A 25,000-nucleotide genomic window follows, 5' to 3' on the forward strand; every position below is an offset into this window, starting at 1 on the left:
CCGGGCACCCATTTTGGTGTTAGCATCATGTTATGCTTTAGCTATTGAAAAATAGCAGATCTACAAGCTCATAGCGCGCCACCGAGTGGCGCGCTACGAGCTTGTAGGTCTGCTATTTTAGAAAAATCGAAGAGCGACTGACATTTTTAGAATCTGATCTCAGGTCAGAATGGGTTAATCAGACCAGTGTGTGTCCAGTGGAAACCTCGTATGAATCTGATCTCAGGTCAGAATGGGTTAATACTTTGATTTCCCTCCGACAACCCTACGGGAGATGTGCCACGGAGGCCTGGAGGTCATTCCATTTCTTGTGACACGATGTGATCGGCCCTATCTTGGGCGTGCCTTACGCTTTGTCCCTAAACGTGAAAAACATTTTCAAATAGTTCAACTAGCCGATCTACATTGACACCTTGTGATCTTGTAGATCCGCTATTTGACCCATCTTTAAATGTTTTTCAAAAGGTAGTAAAAAATGAAGCTGCAGGGGGTGAGCTGCAGGGGGTGAGCTGCAGGGGGTGAGCTGCAGGGAGCTGCAGGGAGCTGCAGGGGGTGAGCTGCAGGGAGCAGGTATTTACCATTGATGAGATGCCTTCCTCTCCATCCTCTTTGTTTCTCTTTGGAGGCTTGAGGAGATGCAGCAGCACTTTGTTGTGTCTGGCCAGCTAGGAAACACACGCACACGCGCACACGCACACGCACACGCACACACACACACACACACACACACACACACACACACACACACACACACACACACACACACACACACACCAAACATTTTAAGGTCAATAAATCTTAAGATATATTGTACTTGTATCAATCTTCTTTCATGTTGGTTTGTTTTCACCTATGATGGGTCACCTGGGTCATGTGATTGCCACTCATTGGTTGTTGCTAGTATAAAGGTGAGGCCACACGTTTTTAATGATTCAGATAGTATGATAATAAAGCAATAAATATGTATTTATTTGATGTATTTCCTCGCAGATCTTTTCATTCATAGATTTGAAATGGATTGTCTTTCTGTTTGTCTCCCTGTTTCTACACATTGTTAACACATACTTACAATATTACGGAATTACGGAATAATTGGTGACCTGCTGAAATATGACTTCACATCATCAATCTAATCTCCAAATGTATCTGCTGTTTGTTTATTAACAGGGCATTCGAGGTTTAACTTGATTTACATTCAGACATTGACGTTATGTGAAGTCCACAAGATGGTCACATATTTTGGTCACCAATGTTACAGTAACAATACCATTCTGGGATGACGGACAGAGGAGCCAAGGAGACATTGATTGATTGATTGATTGATTGATTACCTGCTGAGCCAGGATGTAGATGTTATGTCCAACCTCCCTGGGAGAGACCTCACCTCCCTCACACTCACTCTCCTCTTCCTGAAGGAACGCCTTCTTTATCACCTCCACCTGCGCGGGCACACACAATTGTAATATCCTTTTAGCTTAACCTGTGACTGTACCTAGTACCTACCTATAGTTACAATAATTAAGTATTCAATCAACCGAATTGAGTGAGCATGTGAATGAATGAATGAATGAATGAATGAATGGCCTTTGGTACCAGTTCTCGGGGTCGGAGGTTGAGCAGGATCCTCTCAGCGTTTTCACTGTCATGGCGACTCTCCATCAGACCCAATAGCAACTTGGACGCGTTGTCCTGGCAACCAGAGACACACCACCATCAACATGTGTCACACAACTAAATGTAGCCTATATATTATAACTAGAAATGCACTATCTCTCGAGATGCCAACTTGCGCCTTGCACACGATAGGCCACGTATGGCCTACTTGTGTGCAAGCAGAGTGCGCCCTGAAGTGCGCTCACCACTGCCTGTACGACTGCTGCTCTCGGAGTCCTAGAGCTCTCTGCTATTCAGTATTTTAATTTTTGTTTTATTGGATGATGTACGATGATAAGAGCGGCCCTCTTACTCTTCGAGTAAGTTCCAAGCATTGCTCCTATAGCTGGAACTATCCCATTGAGATGGAATGAGCACTTCCGCATTCCATTGTTACAATGGGAGTCAACCATAGACTGTAAAAAATATGGACAAAGCGTTCCCCGGGTCTAACATGAACGTAAAATGAAGCCTGTCAGTCCTTGCAATGGAAGTCGCCATCTTTCTAGATCCGTTTTGGCCCAGCTGGCCATTGGCTGGCCCAGACAACGAGGCGGGACTTCCCCCCTTCTTCTCCGTTGGTTTTTATTTTGACTCGAGTGGGAGGGGAATCCCTATCATAGACTGTAACGGTAGCCACGCCCCTCAGAACATACGCGACTTTATGGTCATTTTTTAAATTAATGGGACCATAATTTTCCTAAAAGAATATTATGACATTAGAAATGAGACTTTAAACTAGTGACTGGAAGAAGAAAGTATTCATGACCATGTTTATTAAGGTAATACAGTCTAGGTGAAGTTGGGCCCAAATACATGGACTTCTATGGGGCTATGGGTTTTTCTGGGTCCAATGACAGCGCCACAACAGGCCATTATATGAACTTTCATTTCCTTAGTGGCTTCGCAAAATATCTGTCTGACTGCCCCCCTGGAGTCAACGCTAGTCTCTCTTACTATAATTACTCTGGCCCAGGTGAGGCACGGCCGTGGGGCTTGTGTCCCTGCGAGGCCAGGCAGCTTCCATTCACCCTCTGTTTCCATATCTATGAGGCCAGGCAGCTTCCATTCACCCTCTGTATCCATATGTTATCTATGTGTACAGTAGATAATGTGATGTTGCTGTCTGTTACCTTCAGCTGTAGAACCATCTCCATGCGATAGCGGCACAGAGGACTGATGTCGTTCAGGATCAGAGCAGTGATGATGTCAATGCCATTGGACTCATGAGTCACAATGCACGTCTGGAAACACACGCACACGCACACACACACACACACACACACACACACACACACACACACACACACACACACACACACACATTTAATATAGCGCCTTTATCCAAGGCACTTTACAATGATTGTACATTACATTCAGCCATTCACACACACACACACACACACACACATTCGTACACCGATGGCGGAGGAAACCATGCAAGGCACCAACCTGCTCTTCGGGAGCAATTAGGGGTTCAGTGTCTTGCTCAAGGACACTTTGACACTAACTCTGGGGGAGCCTGGTTGGTTCCTTTTGGTTCCCAAGCGGCCGCTCTACCTCCTTTGCCACTGTGGCCTGCCCGCAATGCCCAACCAGGCGTACATACGCACGCATGCACAGACAGAAACGCGAGTACACGAATGTAGTGTTGTAGTCGAGACCACCTAAAGCGAGACCAAGACAAGACCAAGACCTAGGAGGGTCGAGACCAAGACCAAGACCAATACCGATGCGAGCCTATGGGGCCGAGACCAAGACCAAGACCAAGACCTAGGAGGGTCGAGACCGAGACCAAGACCAAGACCGCTGCTAGCCTAGGGGGCCGAGACCAAGACCAAGACCAAGACCTGGAGGGTCGAGACCAAGACCAAGACCAAGACCGATGCGAGCCTAGGGGGCAGAGACCAAGACCAAGACCTAGGAGGGTCGAGACCGAGACCAAGACTGCCGCGAGGCGAGACCGAGTCAAGACCAAGACTATTTTTCCCTCTTATTTGATAGGTAGTATTATTAGGTACAGATAACAATCTTGATCTGAAACACTTCCCCCAAATTAAACCATGTGCATTGCGCATGCACTGAATTAACCTGTGAACTGTGACCTCACCTGTCACACTGTCCGTCACTGTCAGTTTGACAGTTTCCGACCAAAACCTTTCAGATTAATGGCTATGGGCGTATGGCTCACCTTCAAATTAAAACAATAGTTTATTAGTTGGTTTTGGTTGCTGCTGTTTGAGCCTTTTAGTAAATAAATCGGTAGTGAACCAACAATGTCAATGAGGCATGCATGCACGTTATACAACAAAGGATTTGCACATCGTTTTTATTATAGCCTGGCCCTGACAAGACATGATCACATAAGGTGGACGATGGATGGATTTTACTTTAGGTATAGATGTAACGTCAGGTAGGTGGTGGTTCTTTACTCTTCTCATGATGAAACTAAACCGAGGCGATGCTTCATAGTTCATACATATGTCGCGGTCGCGCTGCAGTGCAACGCGTTGTGAGTTGTAGATTGGCTATTTTCAGATCAGTATTCAGATCACCGCTCAACCTCGTTTATTAAAACGACTACAGGCTACAAGTTACAAGTTACAACACAACACACATTATTAAAAAAACCCGCTTGCAGTCTTGCACTGTTGGTAGAATATATTGAAATGTAAATGCCAGGCTGTAGCCTATGCCGGGCGCTGCATGCGTATTGCCGTGCGTAACTCTCCGCCTCCCGGCCGACACTTTTTTTATTTAAGCCCATTGCCTGAGGCTGATATAATTTCATGATAGAATGATCATAATAACATCAACATGTGCTCTTCTTTGGACCTGTATGAACGTCATGCAGCGCTGTTCTCCTTAACAGCTGTCTTTAATTAATTAATGTGAATGGTCTCCTCTCACTCTCTCAGTCCTTGCGATCGGGTTGATATAATAGAACGTTTTGCATCTCGTCTCGAGTGGTCTCGGTGGGGGAAGAGACCCGAGACAATAAGTCCGAGACCGAGACAAGACCAAGACAAATGAGGCGCGAGACCGAGACGAGACCACAAGACAAAAAAAGGCGAGAAGCGCGAGACCGAGACAAGACCAAGACAAATGAGAGGCGAGACCGAGACGAGACCACAAGACAAAAAAAGGCGAGAAGCGCGAGACCGAGACAAGACCGAGACCACGAAAATTTGGTCTCGAGACCGGTCTCGAGACGAGACCATGTCTCGAGAACTACAACACTACACGAATGTCACCCTCCCCGCCTGGCTTCCCTCCCCCAAACACGGGGCAATTGTGTTCGTACCATAGACCCCCCCCCCCAACAACAAAACCGGCTGCACCGCGGTGGATTCGAACCCACAACCTCCGCAGTGAGCCCCCGGGGACTTTACCACTGCGCCACCCGATCGCCCACGGTTAGACTAGTCCTACCTGGTTCTCCTGACAGGGCCCTTGGCAGTACTCCGTAGACTAGTCCTACCTGGTTCTCCTGACAGGGCCCTTGGCAGTACTCCGTAGACTAGTCCTACCTGGTTCTCCTGACAGGGCCCTTGGCAGTACTCTGAGTCCTACCTGGTTCTCCTGACAGGGCCCTTGGCAGTACTCTGTACTAGTCCTACCTGGTTCTCCTGACAGGGCCCTTGGCAGTACTCTGTACTAGTCCTACCTGGTTCTCCTGACAGGGCCCTTGGCAGTACTCTGTACTAGTCCTACCTGGTTCTCCTGACAGGGCCCTTGGCAGTACTCTGAGTCCTACCTGGTTCTCCTGACAGGGCCCTTGGCAGTACTCTGAGTCCTACCTGGTTCTCCTGACAGGGCCCTTGGCAGTACTCCGTAGACTAGTCCTACCTGGTTCTCCTGACAGGGCCCTTGGCAGTACTCTGTGAGCGTCTCCAGGGTCTGAGTGATGAGGTCGACGTTGGACTCGTTGATGTAGAGACCCAGCAGGCCCAGACCGCCGGTGGTGCTTCCACACATGATGTCCAGGAACTGCAGAGTCTCACACACCAGGTTGTAGTTGGTCTTGTTGTTCTGACAGCGAAGAAAGTTCTGCGAGGACGGACAAATAAAAAAATATATATAAATATATATATAATACCCACAGAGTAAGTTAAGTGTACCCTCAAACCGAACGCTACAAAGGTGGTAGCGATTACTTGATAATATGTTAACCATCCATTCATTCTTGGCCGCGTATCCAGAGTTGAGTTGCAGAGGCAGTTCCAGCATAACATCTAAGAATTGTCCTTCCCTGGCCACATTAGCCTGCTCTAACCGGGGGATACCGAGGTGTGGATGGTCCGCCCCCAAGTCGGGAAAAGCTCCCTTGGGGGACGTTCAAGACGCACCTTTACTAGACGCCCATATCGCTTCAACTGGATCCACATAAAAATAAATCTATCTGAAGTCTGAACTTCTCGCCAGCCACCCCTGACTCACGCTGGCACTAATAGTTTGAGAACTACTGAACATTCAGTTCAGAACATTTCATATCTGAAGAGCTGTACCTGTGCACACATGTTTACAGCTGTGCTCTCTACATTAAAAACACTTAAACCTTATTGTATACTTTAAAGGTAGTGTAAGTGATATTTTTGGGTTAAAACTAAATTATTTTGTTAAAAGGTAATCACTGGCAGCGCTATCGAGTGTTTGTTCAGTAACAGGAATCTCCCTGTCTCCTGTTTTTAATAGCAGCATATAACAGGCTCACACCACAGCATTGTGACCTCATCTGCTAGTTTAGAAATGGTTAGTAGTGTTGTACCAACCTGTAGGTCGTGGTTGTGGTTAATAACTAGTAGTAGTAACTAGTAACTAGTAGTTAGTTAGTAGTGTTGTACCAACCTGTAGGTCGTGGTTGTGGTTCTCACAGAGCAGCTGTAGAAACCTCAGGATGGGCTTCATGATGGTGACCGCCGGTCCCATCTCCATCTCCACCTCTTTCTGCTCCGCTACTGGTGGGGCCGGCAGGGAGGAGGGGCCTGCTATCGGGGCAATGGACGGGCCCTGGACCAATAGGGAAGCAGGGAGTACTAACGGCCCAGAAGCACCTGATAGCAAGGGACAGATAAAGATCATGATCTTGTTTAATTAACACTAGCCAGTCTGAAAAAATGTCACTACTACTCAGTCGGCTGAACGGTCAGAGGGACCGTGTTTTTGGTGCGATTTGATTGGCCACTCTCTCCCCCACTCTGGAGACGTCCAGCTGGAGACGTTCAAGCCTGCAGCCCTGCATCCCATTTCCAACGAATTAAATCATATATGTTTGGCTGGTTAATTAACTTGGAATTTGTTTACTATTTTGATAAGATAATATGAATACAATGATTATTATCCATGATGAGGTCAGAGGGATGTTATTATTGAATGCTCGGTTTCAATGGAGCGAGAGGGTGCTATGGCTTATTCGGTTATTTTATTTAGTCTCAACCTGGTCTCACTCTCAACCAATCAGAAGGTCCCATCCCTTCGAGCTGTGCAATGCTGCGATCCTAATCACTGCACCTGTGTGCAGCAGAGCTATTGTTTCTTTACGAGGGAGAGAGAGGCCGCCATGCAGCTGAGCATGTTTTCTGAAACATGGCTTATTTTTTATTTTTTTATATTTTTTTTATCCCACGATTTTGTAACCCATTTTTCACCCCTGTGTCAATCATCTAATCAATGTGATCCTGGGCTCTACACACCCTCCACCAACCTAGTCCCCATATATGGGGGACAAGGGAAGAGCAACGGACTTGAACTCATGCTTCCTTCATGCCTGAGTGTCCAAGTTGGTCCTTTACACCTGACAGGGGGGAGTTTCCCTGGTTGGACGTAGCGTGTGGAAGGAACACGTTATTCCAACCAGTTCCTTTCCCCTCCATCGAACGTGGCTTATTTCTAAACAATAATGTTTTCAGATACATATTTTAGTGTCCTGATTAAGTTTACAATGAGTAATAATACCATCTGGATGTCATCTTGAATGAGATTCAAAATGAAGTAGTTCTGTAATTAAAAACAGGTGTGTTTGAAAGAACGTGGCGCTATGGGAATCACAAAATCACGGGTGAACGAAATCAAGATTCATTTATATTAATAAAAGCGTAGCTATGTCATCACGCAGCACGTTTTCGTTACCATGAAGTAATTAAGATTGTATTTTTATGGACCTTTGATATCATTTTTTTCATTTCACCAGATGGACAAGTAAACTGAACCAAATTAAACTACAGTACATTACATTCCATAATTATGATTGGTAAGGTCGATTGGTGCACTGTGCTTTGTATCTTTATTTATTAACATTTATCAAATCAAAAATCAAATATCTAAATACTGAATCAAGCAACTTATAAACTGTCTGTGGTGTTCAGTAGATGATACAATTACCAAAGGTTTTTTTTAAAGTGAAATATCCCTTTAACCCATTCTGGGCAGAAACCCCTTTTGGTGTTTTAAGCATTATGTTATACTTTTAGCTATTGAAAAATAGCAGATCTACAAGCTCATAGCACGGCACCGAGTGCCGCGCTACGTGCTTGTAGTTCTGCTATTTTTGAAAAATCGTGAAAATGTGGCGAAATATTATATATATTGACGTTTTGAACTCATATCTTTGCTTCTGGAGGGTTCCTGGAACAACATATTTTCAGATGGGGGTCGGAGGCCAAATACATATAACTCTAGGGGTCCTTGACATGAAATAGTTTGAGAACGGCTGACATAGAAACATAGGTTTTCATAAAACTGTCATTGACATTTTTTTAGAATCGTTCCCAGGTCTACATCATAGACTGTAAAAAATATGGACAAAGCGTTCCCCGGGTCTAACATGAACGTAAAATGAAGCCTGTCAGTCCTTGCAATGGAAGTCGCCATCTTTCTAGATCCGTTTTGGCCCAGCTGGCCATTGGCTGGCCCAGACAACGAGACTTCCCCCCCTTCTTCTCCGTTGGTTTTTATTTTGACTCGAGTGGGTGGGGAATCCCTATCATAGACTGTAACGGTAGCCACGCCCCTCAGAACATACGCGACTTTATGGTCATTTCTTTAATTAATGGGACCATCATTTTCCAAAAAGAATATTATGACATTATAAATGAGACTTTAAACTAGTGACTGGAAGCAAAAAGTATTCATGACCATGTTTATTAAGGTAATACAGTCTAGGTGAAGTTGGGCCCAAATACATGGACTTCTATGGGGCTACGGGTTTTTCTGGGTCCAGTGACAGCGCCACAACAGGCCATTATATGAACTTTCATTTCCTTAGTGGAAAATCTTCACAAAATATCTGTCTGACTGCCCCCCTGGTCTACATACCGTACAGTACAGTACAGTACATACAGTAACATAGCGTGGTCTCACCGTTCTCCAGTTCCTTCTGGTTAGCCTTGCTGGTCATCTCTCCGACGTTGACCGACACCGTGGCCTTGATGTCCTGCTGGGCTTCCTTCATCCTCTCATGAAGCACACTGAAGAACTTCTCCGACTTATTGTCCCCCATCATCAGCTTATAGAAGGAGTTCTACACACGGAGAGTTAGTTAGTTAGTTAGTTTAGTTCGTTTATTTATCTCAGTCATTTTGAAACAATACCGTTGAACATTCAGAATGAGGGTTACAGCCAGCTCTCCCCAGGTTGGCGGAGGGTGTGTAGAGCCCAGGATCACAGTAGATGATTGGCACAGGGGTGAAAAATGGGTTACAAAATCGTGGGATAAAAAATATATTTTAAAAAAAAAGAATGAGGGTTACAAAGTTACAGTTTGACTGAAAAGGCGAAGCTTATTATGCCCACCTTATTAATGATTAAAATAATAAAAGGGGAAAAAAAGAACAGGAAAAAAACAAAAACAAGAACAACACAGAGAGAGAGAGAGAGAAAGAGACCTCTTAAAGACCCTCTCCACCCAAGAATTGTTTTATGGAGCTTGGAGTTATTTTTGTTTTTGGTTTGTTGTGGGCTTGTAAATCGGCTATATTTATAGGGTTAAATTTCCCCCAATTGGGCAAAAATGGCATTCATGAAATCAAGGTCCTAAAATGTTGATGTCCTCACAAGTTTAGTATAGTACAAACCCCTCTGAGTGTGTGTGTGTGTGTGTGTGTACTGTGTGTGTGTGTGTGTGTGTGTGTGTGTGTGTGTGTGTGTGTGTGTGTGTGTGTGTGTGTGTGCGTGCGTGCGTGCGTGCGTGCGTGCGTGCGTGCGTGCGTGCGTGCGTGCGTGCGTGCGTGCGTGCGTACCTGTATCTCAGTGTTTCCTCCCTCCAGCAGACAGTTGGCCAGCTGAATGCTCTCCTGGAAGATCTTGTCATTCTTGCTGTTCATCACCAGATCTTTGAAGAGCTTCGTCCCGCCCTCCCTGTCCAATCGGCACTGGACTGCTGCTACCGCATCACGTTCCTGCTCACCTGCAGAAATTACTGGTTTTATTATATTTTCTTTCAAAACTGCTGCTATGATTAGCCTATTATGGTTAATAGTGAGATGTGCAATCAGAGCACAGAAATGTTCACTTTGTATTGTTATAATGTTGAATCATTTTAAAATTTTAAAAACATAAATCTTCTCGGGGGGGGGGGGGGGGGGGGGACAACTGCTTAAATAAGGCATAATTGCATATTTGCCGATTGCATTTGGAAAACATGGTATAGGCCTACTGGCTGACTTCATTCATTTCACTCCTATGCCATCAAAAAGTGGAACGCCCTACCAACAGTCATTATTATTATTTTTTATTTTGCACTCACTGTATAGGACATAGAATCTTCATAATGTGCTACATTATATTATTGGATTCCAAAGCCGTAATGAGGTTGTAAGGTTTTCAAGGTTTCAATGTTTAATGTTTTGTCCTGTCCATGTTAGGTGTATCATGTAATTTGTTTTGTTTTACTGTTTACATGTACAATAATGTTGTGACATGTATCTGTGTTGGGAGCCCCTCGAAAACGAGATGGTACATCTCAAGGGGTCTTTTTCATAATAAAGAAACTTTAATCAAGACATGCGAATCCCTTGACTCCTTTAAAAAACGCTCTCAAAGGGCACATATACGGACGGCTGCAAATAGAATGTCCTTGACATGAAAAAGTTAGTTGTTTGTTATTTCCTCCCATGTTGGCGGCTCGCCAGCTGTGTGCAGAGTGCACAGAGATGGGAGCCCAGATGCTGCCATTTCCGCTCAGTACCGCCCACGTATAGGTTACCATTTTTTGATTGATTGAAATATTTATTAACAGTTTGTAGAATTACAGTACATTTCAAGCACAAAACTCAATACAGAGACTGTTAACTGTGAGTGGACGACCCAATTAAGCATTACACTTGTTTACAACAGGGTCCACATTGTTCAATTCATCAAAACATATAGAGACATACAAATAGACACTTCTATGTAGTTAAAGAACAGAACAGGAATTCATCATATATAAGCAAAAAGGGAAAAGATACATATACAGTGAGGGGAAAAAGGGTGGGGGGGGGGTGGGGGAGGATTCAGATTTTACAGAGGCCAGTTTCGAATTGCAGCCATCCGTAGGTGCAAATTGGCTACATTACATGTTGCTCAAGCTCATGTTGACTCTGCTTTTCTGTTTGACCACTTTGGACACAGAGTTAATTATTGATTAACAGCATGTTTGAAGTTCAAAGTACAACAAGATCAATATTTTTGGGGGAAAAGCACTGTTAAAACACGGATGCATGGGCTCTGAGTCTGTGAGCGCTACAGCAGCAGTGGGCGGAGAGAGAGTGAGAGGGTTGGTCCTGCATGTAAGCACCGTTCTGTCCCGTGTTGATCTGGGGGAGAGTTTAAGCAGGAAGCAGAGCAGAGGACTTGGGTCCAGAAAGAGCCTCAGAGTGGACCGAAGGAGGAGATATTAAACTATTTGGGCTTTTTAAAAGAGAGATGTCGTCCGACAGCTTTCCGGCTGCTGCGTCAGAGAAGCAACAGATGGACCTGCAGGGAGCCATGCTGAAGCAGCCTGTGATAAAGTTACACAGAATAGGTGTGTATACATGTTTTTATGTCTCTGTACAACAGAAAGCAGATGCACAGAAATGTTGTCGGTACTCGTGGAGACTAGTAATGCTTCCTCCCAGCACGAAATCAACTGTGAGTGTCGTGTGTGTCATGTGCCGTTTGTGTGAGTGAGTGTGTGTGTGTGTGTGTGTGTGTGTGTGTGTGTTTGTGTGTGTGTGTGTGTGCACGTTGATAGGGAGTGTGACTTACACTGTAATTTCTCTTTTACTCAATCCACTTATATGCAACTTATAAGATCCTGTTTTAAAGGAGCAGTAAAAAATAAAAAAGGAAGCTATAGTTATCTTCATTCTAATGCAGGTATCTCAGCTACAAACTATTCTCTTTTTTTCTTTTAATTTAACATCTATTAATATAGTGTTGCCATACGTCCTCTTTTGGGGGGTCTGTCCGGACTGTCCGGGGGGGGGGTTATAAACTCCTTCAAATGCCCAGGGTTTCTCATGTAAAAATCACTCCTTGGGCTAAAAACAGCCACAATGTGCTGATCTCATCACATTTGTTATGACGGCTATGGCCGTTTTTAGCCCAAGGAGTGTTTTTTGTGCAAAACTAATGCTTGGAATTGGATTCAGAATCATGAAAACCCGCTAGTTTGACATACAGTCACATGCTACTTAAATCATAAGGAAAGTTGGGATTATTTTCCTTTATATTGGATGTTAATGGTAGGGTCACATATTAACCCCTAAATATATATATATATATATATATATATATATAGAAATACTATATACCGAATTTTGCACTAATAATACTGTCACACTGAGGGAGAACCCACTGTCACAGCTTTTAAAGGACATTTGAAACAGTGGTTAACCCTAGAACACTATAAAACACTACACTACTACTACCATTATATTTTTGCAATTTTCATAATGTTGCTGATGTCTGAGGTGGGTGGGTGTTTCAGTAGATGTAATGTCTTGGGGTCTAGTAGGACTATAGTAACTAATTAAAAAATAATTCGCTATAAAGTTTGGAAAGAAATACATATTTAGTCCCATGCTCGAATGTCAAAAACAGCTAAAATCCCGAAAACGAAAGAAAGCAGCAAATGAAAAAATATATGCACTCATCTTTTACTTTCTCTAATAACAACCTAAAACCTGAATGAACCTTGGTTGAAAAAAAAACTAAAGTTGTCCTTTAAGTTACCATATATGTTTTATGGAATATTTTATATTGGGTAAAATATACCCGTATTTAGTGGTGGTGTTCTGGTTAAACAACCAGTCTTGTGATCACCTCCTCTATTGTTGAGTGAGAGTCATATTATGACTCACTCAACAATAGAGGAGGCCTACCCTAGAAATAGTTTGAATCTTTTCTTATTCTTCTCAATTTCTCTTTTTACTGTGTTCGAAATGTACTGTGTATTCGTATGCTGTCCTCTCGTGTCTCGTTATTGCGAATGCAGTGATTGCGAATTTAGTGAGCGATTATTATTATAGAAGCCTTCCTAGCTCGTCTGTCTGTCTGTGTGTGTGTGTCACGCTGTAACACCACCTGCCCGCCACCAGAGGGCGCAGCTGTATCACACAAAAAAAAACACACGCACCTTAAGAGTATATATATTAATAGAGACGGCACCCGGAGGAAACCCTGAGGCCAAATGGACATAGTGGCCGAATTTGGTATTGCAGCGCTGGGCCAATTCCGGTCCGTTGACTATCATTGCGCAACGTTCATGATGACACGTGAACGCTGTTTCATACGTGAACGCGTGCAATGATAGTCAACGGCACAGCGCGTTCACAATTTGGCCCAATCCATCCCAGAATGCACTCTGTTCCTACGCGGAAGGAGGAGTGAAATCGCCTCATGGGCTTTTGAGCAACGTAATGCAAGTGGATGGGAGGAGAAATCCGGTGCCGTCTCTCTTATTATATACTCTAAGACACGCGTGCGCGTGCGCGTGCGCACACACACACACACACACACACACACACACACACACACACTAAACAAACATAAACCAGTAAGACGCGCAAACGCGGGAAGCGAACGCAGCTGAGACCCTGCAGATCATGTCTGTCTGTGTGTCTGTCTGTCTGTCTGTCTGTCCCGCTGTTACTGTATATGTGGACCTGGCCCCTTTTGTGCCCATATATGGAGCTGAGTGATTTGTTTGTGATTGATGCAACACACAAATAAAACATAAAAAATAAAACTTTAAAAGAAAAACTTTAAAAGAAAAACGTAAAAAAAGGACGTAATTTATTCTAATTGTTGTTATTGCAATTTACGAGCTGTGTTCGCTTCCCGCGTTCGCGCGTCTTAATTGTTGAAGTACTGTTTAGTGTCTGGGGACTACGGATGGAAATTAGCATCGCTGCTAAATCCAAAAAGTGTATTTATGATAATAAGCTCTGACCCGTCCAAATAAACAACTAAAGTAAAGTAATTTAGAACATTATCAGTTGGTAATACAACACAGCTTAATTGCTTATTATTATTTCATAAAAAATTTTTTCCTGTCCTCATTCTCCATCCCAGATGTCTTTCCTGCCCAACTCAAACATATCCACAGCAGACATAGACATCTCAAACATCACCAGAGAACTCAGCCCTACACCTGTGACCTGTGTGGGATAAGCTTCGGCCGGAGCAGTAATCTCAAACAACACCAGAGAATCCATACAGGACAGAAGCCCTACACCTGTGACCAGTGTGGGATAAGCTTCAGTCAGAGCAGTACTCTCAAACAACACCAGAGAATCCATACAGGACAGAAGCCCTACACCTGTGACCAGTGTGGGACAAGCTTCAGTCAGAGCAGTAATCTCAAAAAACACCAGAGAATCCATACAGGACAGAAGCCCTACACCTGTGACCAGTGTGGGACGAGCTTCAGTCAGAGCAGTAATCTCAAAAAACACCAGAGAATCCATACAGGACAGAAGCCCTACACCTGTGACCAGTGTAGGACAAGCTTCAGCCGGAGCAGTCATCTCAAACGACACCAGAGAATCCATACAGGACAGAAGCCCTACACCTGTGACCAGTGTGGGACAAGCTTCAGTGAGAGCAGTCATCTCAAACAACACCAGAGAATCCATACAGGACAGAAGCCCTACTACTGTGACCAGTGTGGGATAAGCTTCAGTCGGAGCAGTACTCTCAAAGATCACCAGAGAATTCATACAGGACAGAAGCCCTACACCTGTGACCAGTGTGGCATAAGCTTCAGCCGGAGCAGTACTCTCAAAGATCACCAGAGAATTCATACAGGACAGAAACCCTACTACTGTGACCAGTGTGGGATAAGCTTCAGTCAGAGCAGTAATCTCAAAAAACACCAGAGAATCCATACAGGACAGAAGCCTTACACCTGTGACCAGTGTGGGAAAGGTTTCAGCCGGGGCAGTACTCTCGAACAACACCAGAGAATTCATACAGGCCAGAAACCCTACTACTGTGACCAGTGTGGGAAAGGTTTCAGCCGGAGCAGTCATCTCAAACAACACCAGAGAATTCATACAGGCCAGAAACCCTACTACTGTGACCAGTGTGGGAAAGGTTTCAGCCAGAGCAGTAATCTCAAAGATCACCAGAGAATTCATACAGGACAAAAGCCCTACACCTGTGAGTGTGGGATAAGCTTCAGCCAGAGCAGTACTCTCAAAGATCACCAGAGAATTCATACAGGACAGAAGCCCTACAACTGTGAGTGTGGGATAAGCTTCAGCCGGGCCAGTAGTCTCAAACGACACCAAATAATTCATACAAGAGAGTAGCCCTACACCTGTGACCAGTGTGGGAAATGGTTCAGCACAAGCAGTGAGTTAAAAAAGAACATGGCTGCAGTTATGGTTGTACTGCCACCCCAATCAGCTGCAGGGGTCAATGGGTCGTACCCCACACAGACAGACAGACAGACAGACAGACAGACAGACAGACAGACAGACAGACAGACAGACAGACAGACAGACACGGCCAGTCATTGGAGCGGTTAGACACCGCTCAAAAACTGGCAAACTTTGTGAACCTGTTGATCTGCAAAGTGTTAAACAACACATTTGTTTGTATCTATTAGTTACTGCGAGAGTGAGGTCTAGCCAACACTAACGATCAGGACTCCTGGATCGCAGCCCTCCACACTTTCCTATCTAACATCATTTTCTTGAGCTCTACAGTGTTGTTAGCTAAGCTGTCGCACCACAGTGCGTCTACGTACATGGTAGGGTTGGCTCCCATAGAGTCAGTTTACTCTAGTTCTGGGTGCCTGACGCAGTGCCCAACCAGCCTCATCCTTCTCTGTCTGTGACCCGTGGTAGGTCCCCCATAGAGGTCCACATTTCTGATGCGGCCAGTCCATGTGACACCTAGTGCCATTCGTATCATTTTTGTGTTTCTATTAATACCATAGAAATACATCCCGGTAGCCTACCTTCTTTCCATCTCATATTCTCTCTCTTTCCCCTCTCTCCTGCTTTCCCGTCTCCCAATTGCCCGTTTCTTTTTTTTCCCTTATATTTCTTATCCCACGATTTTGTAACCCATTTTTCACCCCTGTGTCAATCATCTAATGTGATCCTGGGCTCTACACACCCTCCACCAACCTAGTCCCCATATATGGGGGACAAGCGGAGAGCAACGGACTTGAACTCATGCTTCCTTCATGCCTGAGTGTCCAAGTTGCTCCTTTACACCTGACAGGGGGGAGTTTCCCTGGTTGGACGAAGCGCGTGGAAAGGAACACGATATTCCAACTAGTTCCTTTCCCCTCCATCAGGCGCCCCGGCTGGCCAGGGGGAGGCAGTTTAGTGACCAGGATTACTGCATGTTTTTTGTGAGGGTACCTACCCTAGGGGACACGGGGAGAACATGCAAACTCCACACAGAAAGCCGTCAATGTGTTTCTTATTTAATCAAGGATGCACAGCCTCTGTTCAATCGATCAACGATATCCTTATTATCCTGATATCCTGGACCCCGATGCGTGCACGTCAACTTTATTTGAATGTCTCATGCTATGTTGATGTAGGACTGTACACTCACTGCATTTATCTATTGTCATCATTTAATGTTCTCTCCTGTAGCCTAGACTATTGTACACAATTATAAAGGACAGGGAAAATATGAATTGTCACCCTCAAATAACAACATTAAATAATAGACTAGACATATTATTGTTCCTGACGAAACAATGTGGGGTCGATGAAAGCCAAAAGATTGTACTATAAATAATAATACAAATGCAGTCAAGGTCCCCAAACAATTATTAGTACTCAACATTATATTTAGGCCAATAATGTAATTACAGTGATTATATCTTGGATCTTGATGATCTCCACTGCTCTCAGCTGGTTCCTCCCCTGGTGTAATTGATGTTGGCAATTGGCAATAGCACAGTAAAGATGATAATAATCGATGTGTGTGGTTATTTATAGACCTAGCCTCTTAATTTTGATCTCAAAGTGCACCTGATTGAAGCATTTTCTTCACAAATTTACTTTATTTTATTTTTAATACCATAATCATCATCATTGGTCAAATTTTATGAACCATTACTACAAGGAAGAGGCTTTGGATGTAGTTAACTTGAGTTGTCAGCTGTTGGGTGGGGGTAAGGAACTGTGATTTACATTTGTTTATATTTAATTGTATGTAATGTGTTTTCTTTTCCTTCAGTTTTTTGTTTGTTTTGTATTCATGGACATATCCTGTTTGTTTGAAGATTTTGTTTTAGTGTTTGTGCTGCCATTTGGGCGTATGCAAAAATATATGTGAATAATTGTTTTAAGAATACTATGTCATAATGAAAAACCAATAAACATATGTTTTTTTAAAAAAGAAACAATTACTACAACTATTACCACCGATACCACCATCACTGCAATAACATTACTATAATTCTCACTACTGTCCTATACCCTCATAATTTAATATACTAATTATCCTGTGATATACTGTATTTAGACAAGAGAATACGCTTGAGCAGTAATTTGAATTGAGAGATATTTCTGCTGTGTTTGACATCGTCTGACAAGACATTCCATATTCTCACCCCACAGACAGAAATACACATAATCTTCCGGGTGGTGCTGAGTCTGACACTGGGTTGTTGAAGTTTAGGTCCTGTCTTAATGGATACAAATTCTAAGGGTAACATTTTGCGTGCCACCATACCCCGGCTTAATTATTCATAAACCGTCCAGGCATTTTTTGGCTATTAGCTATTAGTTCAAATAGCCATAACTTTTTCCTAGACATGAAAAAGTTAGTTGTTTGTTATTTCCTCCCATTCAACTGCTTAAATAAGGCATAATTGCATATTTGCCGATTGCATTTGGAAAACATGGTATAGGCCTACTGGCTGACGTCATTCATTTCACTCCTATATGCCATCAAAAAGTGTAACGCCCTACCAACAGTCATTAAGACATGCGAATCCCTTGACTCCTTAAAAAACGCTCTCAAAGGGCACGTATACGGACGGCTGCAATTCGAATGTCCTTGACATGAAAAAGTTTGTTGTTTGTTATTTCCTCCCATGTTGGCGGCTCGCCAGCTGTGTGCAGAGTGCACAGAGATGGGTACCGCTCAGTACCGCCCACGTAGGTTACCATTGGCTACAGTACCGCTCAGTACCGCCCACGTAGGTTACCATTGGCTACATTACCGCTCAGTACCGCCCACGTAGGTTACCATTGGCTACATTACCGCTCAGTACCGACCACGTAGGTTACCATTGGCTACATTACCGCTCAGTACCGCGCACGTAGGTTACCATTGGCTACAGTACCGCTCAGTACCGCCCACGTAGGTTACCATTGGCTACAGTACCGCTCAGTACCGCCCACGTAGGTTACCATTGGCTACAGTACCGCTCAGTACCGCCCACGTAGGTTACCATTGGCTACAGTACCGCTCAGTACCGCCCACGTAGGTTACCATTGGCTACAGTACCGCTCAGTACCGCCCACGTAGGTTACCATTGGCTACAGTACCGCTCAGTACCGCCCACGTAGGTTACCATTGGCTACAGTACCGCTCAGCAACGACGTCGACTCTGTGGGGGCTATGGGGCTACAGCCCCCATGAAGAATTAAATAGCCCCTTTTAGCCCCCATGAAGATTTTCGTGGACATTTTATATTAACATTACAGATTTTCTGGGAATTATTGACACTCTGTGACTCTGTCACAGTCGCAAACTATTTACACATGCTCTGAAATTCCGAAAATGTGAACCTCTCCGCCGTCTGTTCAGAGGTGTTAAAAGTACTCAAATGCTAATCGGGTTTCTTTTGTTTTCACCTAGCCAAGTATTATGGCTAGGGGGGGGGGGGGGGGGGGGGAGGCGGGGCTGCTAGCCCCCATGAGGATCATCAGAACTCGACGGCTCTGCCGCTCAGTACCGCCCACGTAGGTTACCATTGGCTACATTACATGTTGCTCAAGCTCACGTGGACTCTGCTTTTCTGTTTGACCACTTTGGACACAGAGTTAATTATCGATTAACAGCATGTTTGAAGTTAAAGCACTGTTAAAACACTGATTGATTTTTTTGTTTGCATGGGCTCTGAGTCTGTGAGCGCTACAGCAGCAGTGGGTGGAGAGAGAGTGAGAAGGTTGGTCCTGCATGTAAGCACCGTTCTGTCCCGTGTTGATCTGGGGGAGAGTTTAAGCAGGAAGCAGAGCAGAGGACTTGGGTCCAGGAAGAGCCTCAGAGTGGACCGAAGGAGGAGATATTAAACTATTTGGGCTTTTTAAAAGAGAGATGTCGTCCGACAGCTTTCCGGCTGCTGCGTCAGAGAAGCAACAGATGGACCTGCAGGGAGCCGTGCTGAAGCAGCCTGTGATAAAGTTACACAGAATAATAGGTGTGTATACATGTTTTTATGTCTCTGTACAATTTTTTCTTTCAGCTTCAACAGAAAGCAGATGCACAGAAATGTCGTCGGTACTCGTGGAGACTAGTAATGCTTCCTCCCAGCACGAAATCAACTGTGTGTGTGCGTGTGTCATGTGCGCGTGCGTGCGTGTGTGTGTGTGTGTGTGTGTGTGTGTGTGTGTGTGTGTGTGTGTGTGCGCGCGTGTGTTTGTGTGCACGTTGATAGGGATAGTGTGGAGTTATATATGGATGTATTATCAGAATTGGTGTAAAATATATAGGGGGTCAAATTAATTGATCAACTGTGTTTCACTACTGAGATCTGTGAGGAGAACTCTGGGTCTCTGACCGTCACCGCATTCCTTGCATGCATTAGCTCTTGAATGGGGGTTGTGAGCTCCTTATCAGTTCCTGAAGAGGTGTGGGAGTCATTTACGACCTTCCACAGGCAGGCAGGTCTATGTAGGAAGAAATAACTTCAACTGTGTGTGTGTGTGTGTGTGTGTGTGTGTGTGTGTGTGTGTGTGTGTGTGTGTGTGTGTGTGTGTGTGTGTGTGTGTGTGTGCGTGCGTGTGTCATGTGCCGTCTGTGTTTGTGTGTGTGTGTGTGTGTGTGTGTGTGTGTGTGTGTGTGTTTGTGTGTGTGTGTGTGTGCGAGTGTGTTTGTGTGCACGTTGATAGGGATAGGGAGTGTCAATTTAATTACATGCAACTTACACTGTCATTTCTCTTTTACTCAATCCACTTATATGCAAGAGGTTCGGATCGGGTCCGGGAGGGGGGGTGGGGGGATGGGTCCATATAGGACACAAATTTGGTCAGAACTTATAAGATCCTGTTTTAAAAGAGAAGTATATAAAAAAAAAAGGAAGCTATAGTTATCTTCATTCTAATGCAGGTATCTCAGCTCCAAACTATTTTATTTTTTTCTTTTAATTTAACTAGTATGAGTAGGAGTTTATAAACCCCCCGGACTGTCCGGGGGGTTATAAACTCCTTCAAATGCCCAGGGTTTCTCATGTAAAAATCACTCCTTGGGCTAATTTTTTTTGTTATGACGGCTATGGCCATTTTGAGCCCAAGGAGTGTTTTTTGTGCAAAACTAATGCTTGGAATTGGATTCAGAATCATGAAAACCCACTACTTAAATCATAAGGAAAGTTGGAATTATTTTCCTGTATAATAGGATGTTAATGGTATGGTCACATATTAACCCATACATTTTTAAAAAGCTCAATACTGACAGCCAGTCAGCAAGTGGATTCATGAATGTATATAGACAATATTTTAGACCAATAAAAAATACTATATACCGAATTTTGCACTTTAAACAATAGAAGCCTGTTGGCTGCTGGACTAAAGGTTGTCAATACTGTCACACTGTGGGAGAACCCACTTTCACAGCTTTTAAAGGGCATTTGAAACAGTGGTTAACCCTGGAACACTATAAAACACTACACTACTACTACCATTATATTTTTGCAATTTTCATAATGTTGCTGATGTCTGAGGTGGGTGGGTGTTTCAGTAGATGTAATTTCTTGGGGTCTAGTAGGACTATAGTAAATAATAAAAAGAGATACCCGTCCAAATAAACAACTAAAGTAAAGTAATTTAGAACATTATCAGTTGGTAATACAACACAGCTTAATTGCATGTTATTTCAAAACCTTTTTTCCTGTCCTCATTCTCCATCCCAGATGTCTTTCCTGCCCAACTCAAACATATCCACAGCAGACATAGACATCTCAAACATCACCAGAGAACTCAGCCCTACACCTGTGACCAGTGTGGCAAACGGTTCAGCCAGAGCAGTCATCTCAAACAACACCAGAGAATTCATACAAGACAGAAGCCTTACACCTGTGACCAGTGTGGGACAAGCTTCAGCCAGAGCAGTACTCTCAAAAATCACCAGAGAATTCATACAGGACAGAAACCCTACTACTGTGACCAGTGTGGCAAACGGTTCAGCCACAGCAGGATTCTCAAAAATCACCAGAGAATCCATACAGGACAGAAGCCCTACACCTGTGACCAGTGTGGGAAAGGTTTCAGCCGGGGCAGTACTCTCGAACAACACCAGAGAATTCATACAGGACAAAAGCCCTACACCTGTGAGTGTGGGATAAGCTTCAGCCAGATAAGTAATCTCAAACACCACCAGATAATTCATACAGGACAGAAGCCCTACACCTGTGACCAGTGTGGGAAAGGTTTCAGCCAGGGCAGTACTCTCGAACAACACCAGAGAATTCATACAGGACAAAAGCCCTACACCTGTGAGTGTGGGATAAGCTTCAGCCAGAGAGGTACTCTTAAAAATCACCAGAGAATCCATACAGGACAGAAGCCCTACACCTGTGACCAGTGTGGGAAAGGTTTCAGCCGGGGCAGTACTCTCGAACAACACCAGAGAATCCATACAGGACAGAAGCCCTACACCTGTGACCAGTGTGGCAAACGGTTCAGCCAGAGCAGTACTCTTAAAGTTCACCAGATAATTCATACAGGACAGAAGCCCTACACCTGTGAGTGTGGGATAAGCTTCAGCCATAGCAGTACTCTCAAACAACACCAGTTAATTCATACAGGACAGAAGCCTTACACCTGTGACCAGTGTGGGAAAAGCTTCAGCCAGAGCAGTAGTCTCAAACGACACCAAATAATTCATACAAGAGATTAGCCCTACACTTGTGACCAGTGTGGGAAATGGTTCAGCACAAGCAGTGAGTTAAAAAACAACAACATGGCTGCAGTTATGGTTGTACCCCAATCAGCTGCAGGGGTCAATGGGTCGTACCCCAGACAGACAGACAGACAGACAGACAGACACGGCCAGTCATTGGAGCGGTTAGACACCGCTCAAAAACTGGCAAACTTTGTGAACCTGTTGATCTGCAAAGTGTTAAACAACACATTTGTTTGTATCTATTAGTTACTGCCAGAGTGAGGTCTAGCCAACACTAACGATCAGGACTCCTGGATCGCAGCCCTCCACACTTTCCTATCATCAGGCTATCTAAGTCTACCTTCTTTCCATCTCATATTCTCTCTCTTTCCCCTTTCTCCTGCTTTCCTGTCTCCCAATTGCCCGTCAATGTGTTTCTTATTTAATCAAGGATGCACAGCCTCTGTTCAATCGATCAACGATATCCTTATTATCCTGATATCCTGGACCCCGATGCGTGCACGTCAACTTTATTTGAATGTCTCATGCTATGTTGATGTAGGACTGTACACTCACTGCATTTATCTATTGTCATCATTTAATGTTCTCTCATGTAGCCTAGACTATTGTACACAATTATAAAGGACAGGGAAAATATGAATTGTCACCCTCAAATAACAACATTAAATAATGTCATATTGACATGGTGTTCCTGACGAAACGATGTGGGGGTCGATGCAAGCCAAAAGATTGTACTATAAATAATAATACAAATGCAGTCAAGGTCCCCAAACAATTATTAGTACTCATTATATTTAGGCCAATAATGTAATTTCAGTGATTCTACAAGGATTGTATCTTGGATCTTGATGATCTCCACTGCTCTCAGCTGGTTCCTCCCCTGGTGTAATTGATGTTGGCAATTGGCAATAGCACAGTAAAGATGATAATAATCGATGTGTGTGGTTATTTATAGACCTAGCCTCTTCATTTTTATCTCAAAGTGCACCTGATTGAAGCATTTTCTTCACAAATTTACTTTATTTTATTTTTAATACGATAATCATCATCATTGGTCAAATTTAATTACTACAATTACTACAACGAAGAGGCTTTGGATGTAGTGGTTAACTTGAGTTGTCAGCTGTTGGGTGGGGGTAAGGAACTGTGATTAGCATTTGTTTATATTTAATTGTATGTAATGTGTTTTCTTTTCCTTCAGTTTGTTTGTTTGTTTTGTATTCATGGACATATCCTGTTAGTTTGAAGATTTAGTTTTAGTATTTGTGCTGCCATTTGGGCGTATGCAAAAATATATGTGAATAATTGTTTTAAGAATACTATGTCATAATGAAAAACCAATAAACATATGTTTTAAAAAAAAAGAAACAATTACTACAACTATTACCACCGATACCATATTCATATATCATTCTCACTATACTGTCCTATACCCTCATCATTTAATATACTAATTATCCTGTGATATACTGTATTTAGACAAGAGAATACGCTTGAGCAGTCATTTGAATTGAGAGATATTTCTGCTGTGTTTGACATCCTCTGACAAGACATTCCATATTCTCACCCCACAGACAGAAATACACATAATCTTCCGGGTGGTGCTGAGTCTGACACTGGGTTGTTGAAGTTTAGGTCCTGTCTTAATGGATACAAATTCTAAGGGTAACATTTTGCATGCCACCATACCCCGGCTTAATTATTCATAAACCGTCCAGGCATTTTTGGCTATTATGTAGCTATTAGTTCAAATAGCCATAACTTTTTCCTAGACATGAAAAAGTTAGTTGTTTGTTATTTCCTCCCATTAAACTGCTTAAATAAGGCATAATTGCATATTTGCCGATTGCATTTGGAAAACATGGTATAGGCCTACTGGCTGACGTCATTCATTTCACTCCTATGCCATCAGTACCGCTCAGTACCGCCCACGTAGGTTACCATTGGCTACAGTACCGCTCAGTACCGCCCACGTAGGTTACCATTGGCTACAGTACCGCTCAGCAACGACGTCGACTCTGTGGGGGCTATGGGGCTACAGCCCCCATGAAGAATTAAATAGCCCCTTTTAGCCCCCATGAAGATTTTCGTGGACATTTTATATTTACATTACAGATTTTCTGGGAATTATTGACACTCTGTGACTCTGTCACAGTCGCAAACTATTTACACATGCTCTGAAATTCCGAAAATGTGAACCTCTCCGCCGTCTGTTCAGAGGTGTTAAAAGTACTCAAATGCTAATCGGGTTTCTTTTGTTTTCACCTAGCCAAGTATTATGGCTAGGGGGGGGGGGGGGGGGGGAGGCGGGGCTGCTAGCCCCCATGAGGATCATCAGAACTCGACGGCTCTGCCGCTCAGTACCGCCCACGTAGGTTACCATTGGCTACAGTACCGCTCAGTACCGCCCACGTAGGTTACCATTGGCTACATTACATGTTGCTCAAGCTCACGTGGACTCTGCTTTTCTGTTTGACCACTTTGGACACAGAGTTAAGGAAGAGCCTCAGAGTGGACCGAAGGAGGAGATATTAAACTATCTGGGCATTTTAAAAGAGAGATGTCGTCCGACAGCTTTCCGGCTGCTGCGTCAGAGAAGCAACAGATGGACCTGCAGGGAGCCATGCTGAAGCAGCCTGTGATAAAGTTACACAGAATAGGTGTGTGTACATGTTTTTATGTCTCTGTACAATTCTTTCTTTCAGCTTCAACAGAAAGCAGATGCACAGAAATGTCGTCGGTACTCGTGGAGACTATAATGCTTCCTCTCAGCACG

The 25,000-nt window shown here is 43.8% G+C and overlaps 2 protein-coding genes across 5 annotated transcripts in view; one reads left to right on the forward strand and one right to left on the reverse strand.

Annotated features, from left to right (window-relative positions):
* itpr3 (inositol 1,4,5-trisphosphate receptor, type 3) overlaps positions 1-25,000 on the reverse strand; it is a 127,997-nt gene that overhangs the window by 19,766 nt on the left and 83,231 nt on the right. For all 4 annotated transcript variants that reach the window (XR_013964058.1, XR_013964059.1, XR_013964060.1 and 1 more), the window contains 8 exons: positions 9,891-10,057; positions 9,013-9,172; positions 6,502-6,707; positions 5,503-5,703; positions 2,787-2,897; positions 1,594-1,689; positions 1,332-1,439; positions 579-665 (listed from right to left, as the gene is read on the reverse strand). Coding sequence is in view for 1 of the 4 variants with exons in the window: in XM_080763696.1 (XP_080619822.1) it covers positions 579-665; positions 1,332-1,439; positions 1,594-1,689; positions 2,787-2,897; positions 5,503-5,703; positions 6,502-6,707; positions 9,013-9,172; positions 9,891-10,057 (1,136 nt within the window). In the remaining 3 variants the exon portion in view is untranslated. The remainder of the gene's footprint in view (positions 1-578; positions 666-1,331; positions 1,440-1,593; positions 1,690-2,786; positions 2,898-5,502; positions 5,704-6,501; positions 6,708-9,012; positions 9,173-9,890; positions 10,058-25,000) is intronic.
* Positions 19,369-22,218, forward strand: LOC308315922 (uncharacterized protein; the record flags this gene model as incomplete). Its single annotated transcript, XM_080764195.1, has 2 exons — positions 19,369-19,522; positions 21,233-22,218. Exons 1-2 carry the CDS (start codon positions 19,420-19,422, stop codon positions 22,216-22,218), a joined length of 1,089 nt encoding a protein of 362 aa, XP_080620321.1. The 5' UTR covers positions 19,369-19,419.

The sequence above is a fragment of the Protomyctophum bolini genome (assembly GCF_963924005.1).
Source record: "Protomyctophum bolini genome assembly, chromosome: 5".
Lineage (NCBI taxonomy): Eukaryota > Metazoa > Chordata > Actinopteri > Myctophiformes > Myctophidae > Protomyctophum > Protomyctophum bolini.